At 37.7% G+C, this 20717-nt stretch overlaps 1 protein-coding gene across 4 annotated transcripts in view; it reads left to right on the plus strand.

Moving 5' to 3' along the window:
- KYAT3 (kynurenine aminotransferase 3) overlaps positions 1–20717 on the plus strand; it is a 28164-nt gene extending 7447 nt beyond the window's left edge. For 3 of the 4 annotated variants that reach the window (XM_067300957.1, XM_067300958.1, XM_067300959.1), the window contains 11 exons: positions 1211–1355; positions 4719–4868; positions 6275–6361; positions 7960–8082; positions 8173–8293; positions 12328–12404; positions 13445–13534; positions 14177–14363; positions 15380–15453; positions 15891–15977; positions 17451–20717. In XM_067300957.1, the coding sequence (XP_067157058.1) occupies positions 1211–1355; positions 4719–4868; positions 6275–6361; positions 7960–8082; positions 8173–8293; positions 12328–12404; positions 13445–13534; positions 14177–14363; positions 15380–15453; positions 15891–15977; positions 17451–17513 (1204 nt within the window). In that variant the 3' untranslated portion in view covers positions 17514–20717. Of the gene's footprint in view, positions 1–1210; positions 1356–4718; positions 4869–6274; positions 6362–7959; positions 8083–8172; positions 8294–12327; positions 12405–13444; positions 13535–14176; positions 14364–15085; positions 15194–15379; positions 15454–15890; positions 15978–17450 lie in introns of those variants that run through there. The other variant, XM_067300960.1, reaches the window with a different exon arrangement.

The raw sequence follows: 20717 nt of genomic DNA on the forward strand, positions 1-20717 counted from the left end.
TCTGAATTAATAATTATTGCCAATAAGCACCACAAAGGTATATAGCACTCCCTGTCTCTCCTGAAATATATTTGGCACCTGCCTAAAGGATAGAAGCAATGAAACAAGTTCTGTTAAAGCTGTGAATTATTTCTTTTTCTTGAGCTTTAACCATTAGGCTTAGGTTTCTGGATATCTAGTAAACCACATAAGACAAGTATAACTCTTGGGCATGGTGGTATAGCAGACTTTCAAATTTAAATATTAATTTTGTTAAACAATGTATTTCAATTATTCTTGCTTTTTTGAAAACATGAATAGGACTTTTTTTTAACCACTATACTTGTCTTTAGAATATGGCCCCTTATTTTCAATATACCTTTTCCTAGGTATTAAATTAGTCTCAAATCAATATTAAATCCATCACTGACAAAAATGGGATTTTGTTAGTTGATAACAGCACCATATTGGGCTTGCACTAGTTGTACATGTGTGTATATATACACATGCTAGTTGTATGTATGTGTGTGTACGTGTAACACACACACAAGGTGCTTTGGTCATCCTGCCTGGGACTCATTGTTAGCAATTTCTATTTATTTTACAGAATTGTGAAGCTGTATTTTTTTTTGAAATCTTGTTAACATTTGGGCAGTGAGGAAAGGGTAGAATGCAAAGCTTACCCATGAAACAAGGAAAAAAAATTGATCAAGAATTCTAAAGTTAGTTTTTGACAGGGTACTAGGAACAGTTAATGAACAACCTGAAACAGTCTGTTGCCTAAAATCACTCAAAAAAAAAAAATTACAATGCTCTGAGATGACTGGATAGTTTAAATAACACCTTCATTTGACAAAATCTAGCCTTTAAATCATTTAATGCTCCTGTTCTAGTTAGGTCTACCTCATTTTGCAAAGAGGATAGTGTTTCATTTCTGCTCATATCCAGGGTTACTATATGTTTGTGTGTGTGCCCATCTGAACGCAGCTTTGCTGGAAAGAAAATTATTGTGTGGATGCAGAAAATAAACCTTTATTAAGTTCCCTCTGACTGCTGTGGTTACTTAACATTGTCCCAGCCCCAGCTTCTCAGTGTAAGCACTTTTACTTGAAGCTGTTTCCCCTGCTCTGAATTTGGCGATCTGAAACACTTCTTTTTGCCTTTTAATGCTGATGATGTAAAGGACAATTTTATCTTGTATGTCAAATTTAGAACTTTTTTTTCCCTTTAGGGTTGAATTTACAAAGGTGGCAGCAGATCCCTCAATTGTTAATCTTGGTCAAGGCCTTCCTGATATATCCCCTCCCAGCTATGTTAAAGAAGAGCTGGCAAAGGCAGCAGCAGCAGACAGACTGAACCAGTACACACGGGGTTTTGTAAGTACCGTGGAACTTGGGGGCCCAAGTTGGGTGGAAATCTTACCATGTAGAAAAATACAAGACTTTGCTTTAGATTGGTTATATCCGTAGTTCATACTCTTACATCTGAAATGTAGTTTTTCTAGTAGATTTGTCAGCTACTAACCAACATCCTCCATGTAGGGTTCTTAAAGGCAGAATCCTTCAGCAAGATCAATATGGTAGTGTGCATGTGGGATCGATTGTCACTGAAGATTCATACCAAGTCTATTCATAGCACAAAGAATATAAATTATACATTTGCCTCTGATTTTGCTCAGTATAAACCTGAATCCATAGGAGCATCGTAGAATGAGAAAGACATACTTGATATCAGCTGAGACAGCACCTCTAGAATCAGGAAGAGATTCACCCATAACATTCAGTAGGTTTCAGTGGGGATTAGGAAGTAATTAAAACAGTAAGTTTATGCCCTGAATGATAGTCGCTATCCATTGTACAAGTTGACATGTAGAATTTACCTCTTGAGCTGAGTATGAGCACGTGGCGTTTGTCATTCTCCAAGGCAGGATATTAAAGTGGACTATTGCTCTGGTTTAGTATGACTACTTCCTTGTCCTATTTGGTTTGTCTTTCTCAAATTTTGTGGTAAAGATAAACCATGTTGCCCAGTTGAGAATAATGTGTCAGGATTGCTACAAGAACCTAGGAAGTCTGTTTATATACGGTCTAATATGTTTCTAGAGGACTGTGTTATGCAGCCACAGGTAGGAAAGCATTGTTGCATAGAGCTGGTGAGCCAGTGACTGTGTAGGTAGTTGTGGAGTTGTTGTTTGTGTATTTCACCATAGCTTTTTGCCTGTTCTCTGTGAATTTGCATGTGTGAGAACTGGCAGAGAGCAGCGAGGGCCAGCAGCACCTGAAGGGACAGGGAGCTGAGCACGCTAACACAGCTGGCAGGGCAGGGGCCTCACCAGCCAAGGCCCAGTCCCGCAGCACCTGAGCAAGACAAGCAGGGCAGGCTCAGAGAAGGCAGCTGAGATCAGCCTCGGCAAGTTTATGGTGGGTGGGTCTGAGGTCAAGCCAGGAAGTCAATCTGCAGGTCAGGATGAGGCCTGGTGACAGCAACCGAGGTCAAACACACCCCAGTGATCACCAGGCAAATCCATGGTGACAAGGCAGGTCCAAGGTCAAGCCAGGGAGTCAGTCCACAGGTCAAGGACTGCATCAGCACAGGCAAGCTGGAGACCAGCACTCTACAGCATAGCTTGGGCAGGGACTGGCGGCCCCAGGCTGAGCTGAAATGGAGCCCTTGGGCCCGTGGGCAGCGATGGGTGGAGGCCCCAGGTGAGGCTGGTCAGGACCAGTAAGGCCTGTTAGTGCACTGAGGGCCCTGACAAGAATGGAGAAAAAAATCCCCACTGAATGCAGTCTTAATACCATCCCACTTTGGGTCACTTTGTTTGGGCACTCTGTTTTACCCTGGGGGTATATGTATAACTGGGGTATATATGTATAACTTGAAAGTATAAAGCAATTGTTTAATGGCTGACACACACACACAAAAGATAGTTGGGGTTTATTGAACTTCTGGAGTAAACATTAGCATGTTCACCACCCCCAATAAGACACCTGAAAAGTCTTTGCTGGCCATGCAGGCATCACTGAGGAGAAGAGTGAGTCTCCACAGCTCCCAGCCCTGGAAGGGATCCTGTGTTACTGATTTGCCATCATCCCCAGAAACTGTCAGCACTAATGACACTGAGTGGTTTTTCCTTTAGGGTATTATACCTTTCCATGTCGGGTTTTTCCTCTTGGATCCTTGATCTACTAACAATCCTCATCTCAATAGTCATATGTCTGTCTGTAATTTTACCTTTCTTATCTTCTTGGAGAGTTTCTCAAAGCTCTTTCTCACAATTTAGCAATTTCCTCAGAAGTCTGGGCAATGTTATGGAGGAACTTTGACGCAGGGGAGAGGTTACAGAGAGCATCGGCTACAGTCTCTTCCAACAAATATCTGCTGACTGATTCCCCCCCCAAATTTTCCAAATCAGGGATAAGTACAATTTTGCCAATGCATGCAATTATTCAATTTCTCTGTCACTTTGTTCCTTAGTCCCAAACAACTTGGTAATTCCTATGATAATTATGAGCATTTTCAGAAATATTATACTATTGATAGAAATTAAAGAGGAATTTTTACCACTATTCACATCTTCAGCTTTTGAACTTCTTCTAAACCTTCTGCACTAGGAAGGTTTTTGAGCTATCCACAATATTTATGGATAGCAAATATGGGAGGGATGAATATGAGTGATGCACATCCATTTGATAATTGAGACATTGTCTCAACTTCTGCAGCGCTTAGACCTTTCACTGACTGCAGGGCTATGGCCTGTAGAGTGACCTCACATGACTTGGGTGGTGCAGCATTCCTGTGTAGTTGACACACTCATGGCAAGAAGTGGCAGTCATTTGAATCAACAATGATTGGCAAGCTTTAATTTATGGTAATGTTTTTGTTTACAAAAGGGTTCATAATTTTGTACCTTCAGTGTTCATATTTTAGAGAAGGATTTTTTTTATAGCTGCATTTTTTTCATTGAGCTCCTTTCTCTCTTTCTACCAAGTATCCAAAAAAAGAAAAAAATTTCACAACAGGAAACCTGTAGTTTTCCTGAGTAACAGAGCTGTGCCTTCTTATTTCCGTATTGTATATGAGCTTTATTTCCTGTTTGTTTTCTTGTTCTTTGCATACTTTGGAAAGAATAAGCTAACCTTTGTGATCCTGTAGGGGACACAAATGGCAAATGGTGCTCTGAGATTTGGGATATCATTATTTGAATTATCATTCTGCTCATAAGTGCTGTGTATCAGCAGTACATAAACAGAATTCAAACATTTCCCTTGTGCCAAAGAATTTTTAGTTGAGATGGGGAAATAAACAGAAACAGCTTCAGAGAGAGACATGGGCAGATAGGAAAGAGACTCTAAAGAGGGTGAGGATGAAGTGATGTGAAAGCATTTTCTCCTCTCCTCTGTCTCTTGTTCCAGCTCTTCTTTAGGCTGCTGGGAGCTTTCCTGAAATGTGATGATAAGATAGAAATTCAAAAGCATCAGATTTACAAAGAATTTCCTAGTAGAAATGACGGAATTGAACCCACTTTTCTTCCCCAACATGCAAAAACTTCTTTAAAGCACGCTACCTGTTAAAACCCACTAACACTGAAGGCCCATCTTGTATTTTTCTATTTTAAAATGTATTATTTTGATACATGTGAAAAAAATCAAACATGGCCCTTATACGTTGTCAGTAACACTTGGCTTTTTACCTAAGAAGGAACACACTGATCAGTTGCATTTCTTTGCTTTTAACAGGGACATCCATTGCTGGTGAAAGCCTTGTCTCAGGTGTACGAGAGAGTTTGTGGAAGGAAGATTGACCCTCTCACAGATATCTTGGTGACAGTGGGAGGATATGGATCTCTCTTTAGTACAGTACAGGCATTGATTGAAGAGGGAGATGAAGTAAGTTTTTATTAGAAATATTTACTTACACTCACTGAAATGAGAATTTGCCTATTTTTTCATTTGCAGTTATGTTGGGGTTGCTTTTTGAACTCCATTAGTTCGACTTGTTGCAGGAAGTAATTCAGACCTCTGAACATCTGTCTTTCAGTTTCAGAAGCTGTGGTTAGGAGATGCTGGATGTCTTTCCTACCAGTCACCTGCTTACAAACCCCTTTCATACTTACGATAACTGTAGCAGTTTCTATATCACTTACTGTTTGGTGACACAACACTCATTAAGTTCTTGTTTGAAAAAACTTGTGGGCTGTTGTTTGCAACAGAAAACTAAGTCTGGCACAAAGTATTTGTGGTGTTTGAATAACCATTATGTATCAAGTGCTCTTTTGGACTATTGCATGGTTACAGCATAGCAGGGGAAAAAGTACACATTTTTAAAGAAAGGATCATTTATTTACTGTATTAACTGTGATGATTCATCCCTTCACTGCTGATCTCTGCCTCTTTGCTAATGATATGAAAAGTTATTTTGGGGGAATGTTTACTTATGTCTGCAGTGGACAAGAGCTTTTTCTTTTGTCATGCCTTTTCCTTTCAGTATTTTATTGGTTTTACTTTTGTAATGTGTTCTTATCTGTATCTTCTCTTTCTTCTCTGTTGCTCTGATATTCACTTCTTTTTTTTATGGTTGTCTACTATTGGCCTTTGGTTTTGTTTTTTTTAATTTTCCTCTTACATAGGGCTAGCCTCTATAAAATTTTCTTTGAATTTGTCCTCTCTTCCTACCTGAACGTTTTCTTCTGATAAACTTTGAGGTCTTTAGCCATTCTTCTGGGACTTGTAGATACTTGGAAATATCAAACTAGTGGCTACTGCACATTCTCAGATCAAGTGTGTCCAGCTATCATTGGACATGATAGGCCAGTGCGCCCTAAATATGTCTTAACTGCATAAGAATAATACTGGATGCTGCATAGTAGAACCAATGTGTTCAGAACAAAACCTCGCATCCTACATAGCATGTGCATACTTAATTTCACCTGGGATTTCGTGCATGGAATTAGGGTGGCCTGCTATGACTCAGCCATTTGCCATTGTTATTGTTCATCTTTGCCTTGCCCCTTCACATCTGCCTGTACGACCAACCACTCCTAATGTCGTATGCTACAAGCTGTACTGTGTAACTCTAGAAGAACTCTATCTGTTGTCTAAAATGAGTAGTACTAATCACACTTAGACTGAGGGTATTGCTATATGATGTCCTAACAGAAGGAACATTTGCAATGTTAGATCAGGATGGAGTGTGAGAAATGCTATCAAGTTATGTCACCAAAATAAATCTGAAAATATGATGGTATCATGCACTGCAATTTCTTTGTTTCTGATACTGGTGATTGTTGTTTCAGGTATTAATAATAGAGCCATTTTTTGACTGTTATGAGCCAATGGTAAAGATGGCGGGTGCAAAGCCTGTTTTTATCCCTTTGAGAAATGTGAGTAGCTTTTTAAAAATTATTTATCCTATAAAACATCTCTTCTATACCCAATAAAGTTTTATGAACACCTTGTAGGAGATACTCTTTTGTATAGTTTTTCATAATACCCAATTATATTAAAATGAGATAAATTGCTATAGTGTAAGTCTGAGGTGATAATAACCCAAAACATTACAGATAGAATATTTTATTAGTGTAGGAAAAGGTAGGGCATTCTTTCTCATCTACTTTAGTTTGTGCATTCTGAAAGCTGATCAAGATTCCTTTTTGGGATGCCATCGGAAAAACGTTTTCATTGCAAATAAAGGAAGGGTGATCACATATCACTGCAGTTTGTGTACCTGCTGTTCTTTAAAAGATTTGGTTTCTGATCCGCTCAGCAACTCCTGTAATGACAGAATGTCATTCCTTTTCCAAAATCTGCTTCCTAAATTAGGAGCGATCATGCAATAGACATATTTGCCATATGTACTAGAATTACTGTTTGTTTATTGGTAAAAAGGAATAATTTTGGTATGGGTTAATTTTCAAAGAGTGACTTCCCTGATAAATCTGTTAGCTGGCTGTTGTGAAAGGATCAGAAGGCTTCAGTTCTTTGGAACAGTCCAGGGTGGTGGGATCAGAGCAAGCATGTGTCGCCCTGCCGTGCTGGGGAAGCTGCTGTGCTGGCACACTGGCAAAGAGAGGAGACAGAGCTGACACCATCTGGTTGCTTGGTACCGCTGACAACATGCTGGAAGCTTGCAGGGATTGTTCTGGACACAGAGTGCTGATACTATTACTGTTGGCTTGGGTGACTGGCAGCCTTGCTTCCTGGCTGAGGGGCTCTTTGGGTTGGACTGTTGTTTGAACACTGTGAAATCAGAAGAACACGCAATCAGAAAGCCTCCAGGAATGCAGTGGGAGTAGGTGAGGCTATTCTGGGTGCCCTCCTGCTAGGGTGGCTTTGAATGTGATGGGATTCCTTCATGTATTTTTTGTTTCACACCCTTGTTTTTGGTCTTGCTCCCTCCCAGTAACATGCGGGTGTCAGAGAGTTAGTGTGGCCGTGGTCTTTGCTTTCTGCAGACACTGACCCAAACTTCTGTCATCCTCCTGTGATACTGCAGAAACTCCAGAGCCTGAATGGCACAGATTTTTAACTCTTTGGCTATTTCCTTGCGGATAAGGAGGAGGGGAAGACCTGAAGTTCTGGTCCAGTGATGATCAGTCCTTCCAGCCAAGCAAGCACATACTTTCTAGTGCCTGGGAAGGCCATATACTTTATTGTAATGTGACTGGACTTCCTGCATTACATGCTATATGGTCAGCATGTGTGTAACCAGATCCTGGAAACCAGTCTACTCACTGTGTATGTGCTAAATAGTGTGAGGATAACCTTATCTATTCCTGGGGAGACCCTAAGACAGACAGTAGCCAAGAGAGGACTGCTGCTGTCATCCTAATTTATCTTGTTCTTAGCTGTAAGCTCCTCCTGGGATAGCAGGGCAGGTTGGAGAAGTTAGCACATATGGTTAGGGGACAGGATCTGAGGGGCCATAAGCTGGGTATCTCTGTTTAGACTGTAACATGTGTGGTATTTATTCTTATTTTAGAAAAATGATGGAAACTCTGCGTCTAGTGCTGATTGGGTCTTAGATCCCACTGAACTTGCAAATAAATTTAATTCCAAAACAAAAGCAATTATTCTGAATACCCCGCACAACCCTATAGGCAAGGTAAGAGTCCTGCTTTAACATTGCTATAATTTCAGAGTATGCCTTGAATACTGTGATTAATACATTGGCCCTTACTTTCTTGCATCCCAGGTATTTACCAGAGAAGAGCTCCAGATGATAGCTGATCTCTGTATTAAGCATGATACGCTGTGCATCAGTGACGAGGTGTATGAATGGCTGGTCTACAAAGGAAATAAACACATTAAAATAGGTACTGATTTTTTGTGGCATCTTAGAGGTGGATGTGGAATGGTGTCGTAAACATGCCTCTCGGAGATAATGGTTGGTGCAAGAAGTTCATACTTCAAGCTTTGTCTGTTTTAAAATGATTCGACTCTAATGAGAAGAGCCCCTCCCTTTTCTCAACAATATTTTGAAGAGTAAGGATAGAATTTCCGAAAGCTCTAAAGTGACTTAGGAGCAGACATCTGTAGAAACCAGGGGGACTGATACTCATAAATCAGTTATGATCATTTGAATATTGCATCCTTATTCAGTTACTTTGTTGCCATGACAAGTGTAACTGCTGTTCATGTATATATACTGGACTGTGCTTTGCTGCAGAGCTAATAAAAGGAAGAGGAATTAAACCTAGAGATTATCAATGAGGGAAGTGTATAATGAGGAACTCCATCATTTTTGCTCCACTGTTTAAAAAATCAAAAGAGGTATAAAGTGAAAGATTGTGGAGAGCTAGTGTGCTAACACTGTCCAAAGTGTAGAGACAGTGTTAAAATAATGGACATTGCATTTGATGAAGTCCCTGTGTGGGCGGTGTGAAAGTATTCTAGTCTTCAGGCAGTATTGCTATAGGGCTAAAGCACCATTGCAAGGACAAACCAGAAAACCAATCATGCTGTCACGTCAGTGACCCTAGTGTTGTTTTGCCTCTTAATGCCTTATCCAGGTTCCACTGCAGTTAATGGAATTACTCCCGTTGACCCAGAACGGTGGATCCAGTGCAGGTTACCTAATTTCCTTCCCCAGTCCTGCGAACATGAGCAGTGTTAGTGAAATATACGTCATACATATACTACATATGTAGGACTGTAGCTACATGTGCTACAGTTAAGCGTATGTGTAAAAGTTTCTAGGGTTGGGATCTTAGCTGGGATCTGTTGATGTATTTGAGCTGACTAAAGTAAAAGATTTCTTTCTTGTATGTACAGACATTTCATTTCTGAAGGTATCATCTTGCATGAACTATCTTTTAAGAAGTGCTTATGGTCATAATGAAGGCAGATTTCAGCAGGGTACAACAAAGCCGTCTTGTTGAGATTAAACAATGAAATCAGAAGGCATAAATATAACTTAGACATAAAAGCTTAGCTTTTTTCCTGGCTGGGCCACTGATCTAATGCTGAATAACTTTGTTTCTTTGCTTCAGCTCCCTATCTCTAAAATGACAGTAAAATAAACTCTTCATTAGTGAGGGCTACAGTGGAAGTGGCCCTGTAAAAACTCTTTCTTATAAATAATAACAAGCAAATTGTATCTAAATGACCTTGCAATACTTATTCACTCAGCTACATAGTTGCTGATCATACAGCTGCAAGTACATTGATTGTATTGGCCATGCGTAGGCTATGAGTCTATTTAGAAGTGCCCTAATTTCACAGATGTTGTGGTGGCTTGATAGTAACGCCTTCCAGAAGACTTTCAAACAAGGAGGAACGGGGACATTTTGGGTACATTCATGTGATAGGAAGTGATCTGAGTCAGTTTATCCTAACAAGTTACCACAGTAACTGATTATGCATGCCTTATCCTGTTCCAATTACAAAGTAAAGTGAGTTAGCATAAAGCTTTCTTCATGGGCTTAACAGGTAGTTCATGCAAATAGCTGTCCTCAGAACCAAAATCTCTGTGGGTGGTTTAAGGTAATCCGTTTCCCTTTGCAATGGGAAGAGGTCTGAACACTCGCATTGTCAGTTATACTTTGTCTCAGTGGACAGGTGGTGAGTTCTTAAGATATAGTAACTCTGTTGTTCGTTAATATCAGTATTATCATTGTAATACTTCAAATCATTTCCAGTTGAGCAAAAGGCATTCTGTTGTTTAAAATATCATCAAAAGTGTTTTTTGCAATGCAAGTTAAAGCTTGGACAGTTAGGCAGCTGAGTTTAGGAACAAACGCTCTAATAGATCCAATGAAATCATCTTTAAATTCATTGTTAAAATGACCATAAAACTTTCAGGGTAAAACTGTAAACAATAATGTTATTTCAGTAAAAGAAATAATATCTACTCTTGTTAACTTCAATTTCTTAGATTTTATAAGTTTGCATGAAGATAACCCAAGAAAAAATGAAGATATTTCATGGTTTAGAAGCGCCAGTGTTTCCATATTAACCTTTATATGTTCCATCAAATGCAGTGACACCTCTTTTGTGAGAGATGCAAAATGGATATTGCATCAATTCGCAGGGTGCGATGGTAGTTCTTTAATATAATTTAGCAGGGGTTGCAGATCATAAAATGAGCATAATCTTTGTGCTGTCACTGAGGTAGTTTTCTCTAGTGTAAAATGCTTCATCACGTCTCATCATTATTTAACTTCTTTTAAACTGTAAACCTCCTCTAAGTAATGATTAGAGTTGCACTGGCATATTTAGAGATCCCATATTATATCTGAGGATTCGGAACAAACATCCCAACAAGCTGAGTGCCAGCCCAGCTAACAGGCTTATATCTTAACAGGTTTTGTTAGTTTGTTAGTTTTTAAATTCTGGTCGAACTTGATTATGTTGTCATATAGTGATGCTGCCATATGGTGTGGAAGAATTTCCCTATTTAAAACTTGATGCTTGTAAAAGGAATGGAGCTGCTTCTTCCCCTGCACCATTCTGCTGCTGCTATTGTTTGAAATGCTCTTGCATTCTGTCTCCAAGGTTGAATTCCTGTGACTGTGTGGCAAAACAGTCTCGCTAGAGGGCATTCGCTTTGAAATTCAATTCTTTTTACAGTCTGTGAGAGCTAGTTTGGTTGACTTTAGGAAGTCGTGTATAAATACTCTTGACTTAGCTAACTAGAAGATGCATCTGTTCAAAGTGCCTTTTTGTTTTCAAGGTCACCAGGTAGTTGAGTGAATATGGGTGGGCTAAGAGGAATGTGAGTCTTTTCTGCTAAATGTTTTGTTTCTCTTCTTGGCAAGTGTGCTCAGCAAAATACAATACATGTTTTCAAATAAGTGCAATGATTTAGGTCTAATGCAGATAACTGCTACAAAAACTTCCTCATGAAATTCAGTGTTTTCATCTGGAATACCTTTGTCCCCTGGTCTCCCTAGAGAGAGGATTTAACAATCAAGATTCAGTGTTAATGGTTCTGGTGTACAAATGTGGTAGAGCCACGTGCTGTTGACCACTGCTATTGCTGTAACTTTATGACCTTACCTAACTTTGTGTCTCAGACTTCAGTGTGTCTAGATTAATCTGTTTCTGTCGAAAATTAGTTATGTTAAAGAGTCCAACTAGAGCTTCCCTGAGGCAGCATACAAAAAAACCCCCTGCAACTGCATGAAGAGACCTTTACTCTGTCATCTCCCTTGAAAGGAAACGAAGGTTTTTGGTTTGCTAGCAGATACAAACACAGAGACAGAGACAGGCCTCTGAGCATCCTTCAGTCCTTGCAGACATTTGCTTTTATTGCTTGAAAATGCCATGCCTGTTCAAATTATATAACAAAACTTAAAATCTTTGTTCTACCTGCTGGTGTTTTGTTTGTCATGGCATTGGGTTCTGAGTTAGAGATCTTAGTAATTCTTTTCTCTTTCTGATTTCTGAAACATCCAGTGACACTGAATTGTTTGCCGGACAATTCTGTTAAAATGGCTGGCAGTGACTGAGTTAATGTTGTGTATGGTGCTTATTATCAGGCATCAGAAATAACACTGTATTGAGATGAAAGGTAGCCACTTCTCAGATCATATCTTCCTTATGAAAAATTATGTGTCTTAGCTGACGATAACTACCATGTAGTTTTCACTGACTGTGCCTTTTCTTATTTTCTACCTCTTCTTTTTCCTTTCATTAATTTTCACCTTATTTTCATGCCAAAATTCATTGGCTCATATATTCCTTCTAATTTGTTACAGTTACAATTTTAGAATATTCTTATTGCTTGCTTAATATGCTGCAATGATATACGAGGATATTGCAGCTCTTAGTTAGGGGCAGTACAGTTTTTCTAATAATATGGAATAGTGAGTATGCTTGTAACCAATTAATTTTACTTTATGTACAGCTACTTTGCCAGGTATGTGGGAAAGAACAATAACTATAGGAAGTGCTGGAAAAACATATAGTGTAACTGGCTGGAAGGTAAGAAGAATGAATGTAAGAGTTCTGTTATATAAATAACAGAATGCATTTATCACACTTAAAAAATCACTATTTTTGTGGCCTGTCTTTTGAAAGCTTCTGTCAAATCGATGTCTCTCCAAAATCTGAAGATAATATTCAGATGGAACAAGTCTATCTTGAACATCCATATTTTAACCCTGTTCTTATTGCTTTATAAATAAGCTCTTGTGAGAAAAAATATGAAAAAGTATCAACACCGTATGATTTGTTCAAAACCAGTCAAGATTCTTGGAGAAGACATGGATATTATCATATGCAGTTTTGTGGTGATATTTCCAGATTGTGATAATGGTTATTTTAATTATGTTATTAAAATAACTATCTGATTATTTCCATAAATCAGTTAGTAAACTGTGTAACAGACCATTATTGTACACTTAAGTATTTTATCCCACAAAAACTGAACGTATGATAAATTATAATGCTACATTTTGGAATGGTCTAAATCTTTGCAAAATCTTTAATAATAGTTTGCTTGACTTTAAAATACATATTAGAAAGCAAGCATAACTGTTTAACCGTTTGGCTGCTAAATTCTTCATCATCTGTGTTCAGACTGAACCATGACACACTGTATCTGAGTTGCATTTGGTTTAGATTCTGTTTGATTCAGTGATGAGCTGTTGGTTTGTGCTCAGACTAGCTTTGGCCCATGAGCCTATGAGATGGAAAGATTCTAAAATAATTAGGGACAATATTCCTAATAAGTGCTTGGTTTGATTTCTAGCCCTTGTTATAAAGAGTTACAAGTTTGCTTAGTACCCTTTGAGAGATGGGGATGAGTCAAATTTTAACTGTTGTCTCGCATCTGGAATTTCTTAATGGTATCACTCGGCAACCTTTGTGTAAACCAACTCTTTACTGAATTCTTTATTGAAACAAATTGACTACCAATTCTTAAAACAGAAAACATTAAGACATTTGCTAATTTTAATTCTTTGTTAATTCCTAATAACACCATTGCTGTAAGTATAACATATACATGTTTTCTCCCTTAGCTTGGTTGGTCTATTGGGCCCCAGCATCTGATAAAACATTTGCAAGTTGTTCAGCAAAATACACTGTATACTTGCCCAACTCCATTGCAGGTAGGTACAGATAGAGCAGAGGAGGTAATTTTCATATAGCGCCTGGCATAAACCTGTAGGCATTACCATGATAAAATACTGACCATAACAATGAATTTTGAGTTGTCAAAATATATATTCTGGGGTACTGGAAGAGGAGACAAATTTGATCATCTGACCAAACATTTAGAAAAAAGACCACAGTCCTGCATCTTCATTTATCTATGAACTGCTCCTTCTTGCATGAAACATGACAGTATTAGTGGTTTCCTAGCAAATATAAATAAAGGTTATTGCAATAAGGTTTTGGGTTGCTGAGAATTATCTCTATCAACTAGATCACAGTTTATTTACTAGTACCCTATGATCTATTATTATCAATAATTAAAGCTAAACTTAGCTCAATTTAGATTGTAAACTCTTGTGGCAAGAACTGTGACTTCTGTGTGTGATTAGGGCCTAGCAAATGATAGGGTGCTTTGGGTGTTACCACAGCACAAAATAAACAAACAGACATTTGGATGTAGCTTGTCTCATTTGAATATGCTGATTTTCTTAATGAGAGCCAGATCAAGGCAAAATCCACATGATTTCAGTAGGAAGTGCCTGAGTGTCCATGGGTATACTGAGTGTACGTGAGTATTTTGAACATTGTATTTGCAGGAGGCTTTGGCACAAGCTTTTTGGATAGACTATAAACGCATGGATGACCCAGACTGCTATTTTTACTCGCTGTCTCGAGAGCTGGAAGGCAAGCGTGATCGGATGGCTCAGCTACTTCGAGAAGTTGGACTGAAACCTGTCATTCCAGATGGAGGATACTTTATGATTGTTGATGTTTCTACATTAAGTTAGTAAAAAGTTTATCAGACGGGATGGAAAGCAAATATTAAGATGGGAATGCAACTTTCATTTTAAACTATGTTCTCATTTCATTTTCTCATAACATTGTCAGAAGTACTAATTGGAACTGAAATTTTCTGTTTGGCCTTAGCCTGGAGGTAGATTTTACAAGCTTCAGCAAAACCTTTGTGATTCTAACTACTGTCCTTGCTTTGCAAAGCTTTTGAAAGGTTTCAGAGATGTGCAAATAGGAAGGGTAAAGGAGATGGTAAAAATATTTCTATTTTTGAAAGTTCTTTGATTATGAAAACATTTGGGAGCCAAGTACCTGTTTTAATATCCTGGGTTTGTACTCATTTGTACTTTCGCTTTTTCCCCCTTAATCTGAAGTCATGTGCTGAACTGTCTTTGAGGCATTCTGATTTTTAAACATTGTTAAAGCCCACCAAAATTTACAAATCTTTTTGGAAATTCAGACTATGGTAACTCTGGAGGAAGAATTCCATCAGGGGAATGGTTTCTTATTGGATATCTTTCACTGACTGGTTTTAATGGCACTTGTCATTCACATAGAAATGTTTAAACAAAGCTGAGCCTCACAATGCTACCACAATGTCAGAAAATTATAGATACCCCAGTTTTACAGATGAGAGAACTGCAGCAGTAGCAGTGATTATTGCTGTCCATGTTGTGCAAAAAGGACATTCTTCAGTGCTCTCCAAACTCCAGGTCCCTTAGTCATCCAGACTTGATGACTTCTTGGAGTATTGCATCGTTCTCTTCCAAGCTACATCCCTGATTTTGCTCTTCATGGAAAGCAAATGCTCAGGTCAGAGTGGAAAGATGCATATCTGTTGGCCTGGTTTAATCTTTAAAACATATTTTTAAATTACATTTTTTAATAAAAGCATATGTCTTTGTTCTTAAGTATTAACTATAATAAAGTGCTGTTAATGAATGCCTTCCTACTGGAGTCTAGGAAGTCTTACAACGTTATGTTTGTTTTCTATTTAATTTTTTTAGATGTGGATCTCTCCGATGTGGAGGAGAATCAACCTTATGATTATAAATTTGTCAAATGGATGATAACATCTAAGGTAAGGTGTCTTAGTCATACTCTAAAGTTTTAGAAATGCTTGTCTACTGGAAGCAAGAGAAGTGTAACTGTACTTATTAAATAATGTAGTAGAGATACTACATTCAAAATATTGTTTGGTGTTCATGCTAACTGCTGGAAGTGATGTGGCTAAAATATTGCTGAGTATGCTGAACACAAACCTGCAGAGTACATTTTAAATCCCAACTTTTGTTCCTTCTGCACACTTAAATGCTAGTTGCAGACAAGTACCTTTGAACCGTTTTGCCTAAGAAAAGTGATTTGAATTTAGTTAAGCATAGCTTTGCATGCAAAATCAAACCTAGTCTTTCACTTGAATGTAGGGAGGGAGAGTTCTAGAAAATGGAATAGTAAAATCATCATTTGACACTGATTTTTTTATTTGTGTATAACAAATATTTCTGTTTTATACTTCAGAAACTTTCAGCAATTCCTCTTTCAGCATTCTGTGGTCCTGAGACAAAAGTGCAGTTTGAAAAATATATACGTTTTTGCTTCATTAAGGTAAACTTGTGTCCCAGGAAGAATCAAAAAATAGAAATCAATGAATGTAAAAATCTGCAATAGGCTGCTTGTAACATTTTTTCCCAGGATCTCCTGAGTTTTATGATTTTAGTAGCAGAAAGTTAGCTTGGTGTAAAATTCAACATAAAGTAGCTTCAAATATCTTTTTGCTGAGGGACTTTAAGTCCTAAATGTGGGTGACATGGTTAAGAAGGGCAACAGGAAGAAAACAACTGGGTGGGTAAGCCTTTTTTAGCTTATTCTGTTGATTTAAAAACATTCTTGGCCAGTGGTGACAATGAGAGTGGATGACACAGATATCTCATTACTATCTATCAAGATGACTTCTATAATCCACAGTAAGGATTAATTCCTTTGTATAGTAGAGAGGTATACCCCATGTCCAGTCAGTTTCAAACAACAAAACAAATCATTAAATAGGTGAGCTTCAAGTTTAGCTCACTTACCTGAAAATACATAGGGTTTTAAATAAGCTCCAAATCACAAAAGAAAATAAAGACATAAAAAGGAATCTTATGTGTTTTTTAAAGGAGACAGAATTGAGAAGTTGTGAACTAGCTGACTCTTGTCATTTTGCGAGCACCTCCTTTTCCCATATTCTTCTTCCTCCCATTTCACCCACTTGCTGAGTCTGTTTTTGAAAATACTGAAAAACTTTGGGGGCAGCTACATAAACTTTGGCAAACCTATTTCCCTAAGATCTTATTCTTACTGTTCTGTCACAGAATCAGCATAATGGCACATGTGCCAACCCCTTAACTATTCCATGTACAGATCAGAGCCTTAGCTTGGACCACTAATGAAGGGGAGTTTCTGCTTGTGTTATTAAGTTATTATGATGAGGTATAAAGGCTATAATATAAACTGAGCCAGTAACAACCAGGATGAAACTTGCTAGTTGTAAACGTGGCTTGCCCGGTATGAAGAGATCCAATCAGGCCAAGTTAAAGGCTACTTGTATGACTAAGCAGTTGTAGCCAAGCCACAGAACTGGCCAGTGGATAGATTACCCATATTTAGAGGGATTATGTTTAAGTAGTTCACAGCATAGCTTGACTGGTTGTATGGAGATGTAAAAATCCTAACTGTACAGATTAGCAAACTATGCATAGCATGTTTCCAATATAGAGCAGCCAAGGTTATTACTGCATAAATGCCAGGCATTTATGTAAAAAGTGTCCACTTTCATTAAATTTGATAATGCGCATGCTGAGAAAAATACACTATCTTTTTAACAAATACACCTGAAAAATATTTGCAAGGTATTAACATTGAATTCTTTGTGTTGTCCAGATCTGCAGCTATAACTGTAATGTAAAACTGACTGTTTGGGATATTCACATGATGCAAATGAATCTGCCAAATATTGATTTCAGATGTTATAATCATGACTGCTACTCTGTTTTCAAGAATTCTCTACTTACAGTAATAGTGATATTCCTTGTTTTGCAGAAGGACAGCACACTAGATGCAGCTGAAGTGATCCTGAAGAACTGGAATAAACAGATAGCTTGATTTTTTTTTTTTTTTTTATCAACTCTTCAGTCTGGTATAATTATCTTACACTAGGGCTTTTTATTGCAAATATAAGAACAAATTACTTAGTACAGAATTAATTTGACATTGTAAATAACTTTGTGCTGCCACCTACTGAGGAGTTAAAACAATGATTTACTCAATGTGTGTAATTTTCAGTCTTTTCAAAATCATTGAGCTTTTTCCAAAATAATCTACAGGCTCCACATCTCTCACTGAAATACAAAGATTTCTAGGACTCTGGGTAAAATAAATACATCATATAGGTATTTTAAGGCTTACAGGAATAAAATGGGAGGTGTTTTTGGTGTGAGGTAGTATAGAAACTAGGGGTAAGACTTAAACGTTGTGGTTTGTAAGACCTAATAGCTGCCAGTGGAGGAAAATTAAGACATGCCTCAGATCAGATAATTGCATTGACTTTCTACCTACCTACCTACTCTGTCCATGCACAAATTGTATCAGTTAAATAAAGTGATTGAGTTAAATCAATGCAGTGTTTATATATAGGCAAGTTCTAAATGTGCTGAGCTGCATAATTAATATTTCATTTTCCCACAGTAGTCAAGTTTACTGTTCTGAAGGCATTCAGTCCTCAATAAAATTTTATCAGTGTGGCATCTAAAATACCTATATATTTATTAAATGGGTGAATCTACAAAGCAAAATAAAAGACCTTGCCCTAGAGACTCCTTTGCAATCAAATGTACAGTGACATAAATAATCCTATAATTCTTTTTTCATTGTTAGTGTGTTCACTGTAGCCACAGCCATTAGTAACTTCACACCAAATTTACTTCAAAACTTATTTTCATGCTTGGGGAGGCATGGAGATGGGCCTAATACTGTGCTATGGAGCTCAACTAACTATGAGTATTTCAAGCTCAATGGATAAGGGGCTGTTTCAGAAGAGATCAATGTGGAGAAATCCTTTTTAGTTGCCTCCTCTTTGAGCTGTCTCTATGATCTTTTCATCTCTGGATGGGTTTCCCTCCAGCAGAAGCAATCAAGGTAGGTTGCCTTTTAAGGGTGTATGTTGTAATCTCCGTGTTTTTTCATTCTTCCCACAGGCCTTCTAGGGAAAAGTTGGAACAAATTCAATACCTAATTTTGCAAATGTCTTGCTCATTCTGTAGTCATATAGCTGGAGTCTAATTGAGTTCTATCAGTCTGTGATTATGGCCAGTGCCTAAAAAAAATTGTATGGAAACTGGACTGTGATAGCAGCTGTTAAGCTTCTACTGACTAAAGATATCAGTACCTCTTCTTGGTCTTGGTCTTTTGGGAATCCAGTAGCTGGGACTTCTGTTGTCTGTTTAGCTGTCTTGCACTGCCACCCCCCAAACCTCACCAGAAAAAGATTGCTTGGTATTTTTCAGGGTGGGTGTAGTCTTTGTATAGAAAAATCAATTTGGTAATTAAAATGACTCAACTGAAATTCCAGCAGGGATTTCATGGGGAAATTCCTAAATAAATCCCCAGAAATTCCAGGAGGAACTATCGTTATAAAACAGGAAAATTCTGTGAAATCTACACTGTATTTTGCATGATCTTTAAAATGGCTTTGTGTGAATTGCACCTGGGAGTTGTGCTGTTGCAGGAACTAGAGGGCATTGCGACAGTCCGTTGAGCTGAGTGATAATTTGGGCAAGGGAAATGCTTCTGTTCGTAACATGTATAACAGTTGGTTTATTTTGAAATGATTCCACAAATGTTCCATTCCAAAAGCCAGTTGGAGTAGAAAAAGTACTCTAAGGCACCTGCCACTTTCATTGCAAAGTGAATTCTCATAGAATTAAAAAAATCTTTGCTAACATCAATACATGTTTAAAACATAGGCTTCTGTAAAATGTTTTTAGATATGATAATCTGAATCAAAGCTTCCTAATGTCTTAGCCTCTTAAATGATATAAAATAATAAAATATTTGGTATTTAGCTTCCTGTCCTTGAAACAAGTGCCTCTCCATGCAATTAAACCTTATACAAGTAAATATAATTTTCATCATTACATGTCAAAAGGCAGTTTTAAATATCATTGCACCATGCTTGCCTTGAAGATAACAGCTACAGAGCACAATCCACTTAATATTTTTAAAAATCCTATTATTTCTATGATTTAAGATTTCCCTGAGATAGCAGTTAGCATGTGAGCATACGTATAATTGGGTGATGTGTCCTCACAACAGCAGTAAAGTGATAAAAATTTCTCCATTCACCTCTCTGTTCACCTCAATATCTTCATTGCCTCGTAAAGAAGTCTCAGTGCTTTGTAAAGACTTGTTTTAACGCTATGACTATTGTTAATACTATTGCTTATGTTACTGTCATTGACAAATGGGGCACCCTGTATAAAGTCAGTCTATGCATGAATATGCAGGAAAGAAAAGCTATATACAGGGTTGAAAGTGAAATTATAAAAAGTGTAGCAAAATACCTGTTTTTCCATTGTTACTTTCTACTGCATTTTAAATACCTCATTCTAGCATGCTACTAACTCGCATGCTAAAGCATTGAATCTGACAGGGGACACACAGGTGGCCCATGTTTAAAGATAGCTCTGCATAGCGTATAGGTCCAGAGCCCTACTGATGTTATAGGACCCACTTCACTTAGTTTTAATTTCTTTTTGCCTATTTTTTCCAGCTGCTGTAGTGCGCTAATCTTTTTGTTTCATCAAATATCTGAACACATAAGATGCAGCATGGAGATGAATTAACTTACCAAGCATAATTCAGCTGCCTTGGCTGTTTATTGTTTCCTTCATTTGCTCCTTTGAGGCATTTGACTGACATCTGCTATTTTAACAAAATGAATGTTGGGTAAATCAACAAATACTTACAAAGGATCTTTAGACATACGAGTAAGACTGATCACTTGTTTTCATTAATGTACCGTGCATTGTGTTCATGAAGGCATCTGTGTACCCCATTGCATTATATTGTTGGAATGATGCTGGTAATATTCATAATGTGAGAATTTGCAATTGAACTATTTTCATCACTGACAGTAGCCAGCATGATATTTTGGATGAAATTGTAAAAAACTCCAGAATAAGCAATTAAAAGATAAGTTTTAAAGTGGGATTATTGTTGTAACTATAGTGATGGGAAAGAACAAGTACAGCTAAGGACAGCAAGGTGAACTTTCTGTAAGTTATTAAAATGATCTGTTGTTGACAGAGA

The sequence above is a fragment of the Apteryx mantelli genome, chromosome 8 (assembly GCF_036417845.1).
Source record: "Apteryx mantelli isolate bAptMan1 chromosome 8, bAptMan1.hap1, whole genome shotgun sequence".
NCBI classification, from domain to species: Eukaryota; Metazoa; Chordata; class Aves; order Apterygiformes; family Apterygidae; genus Apteryx; species Apteryx mantelli.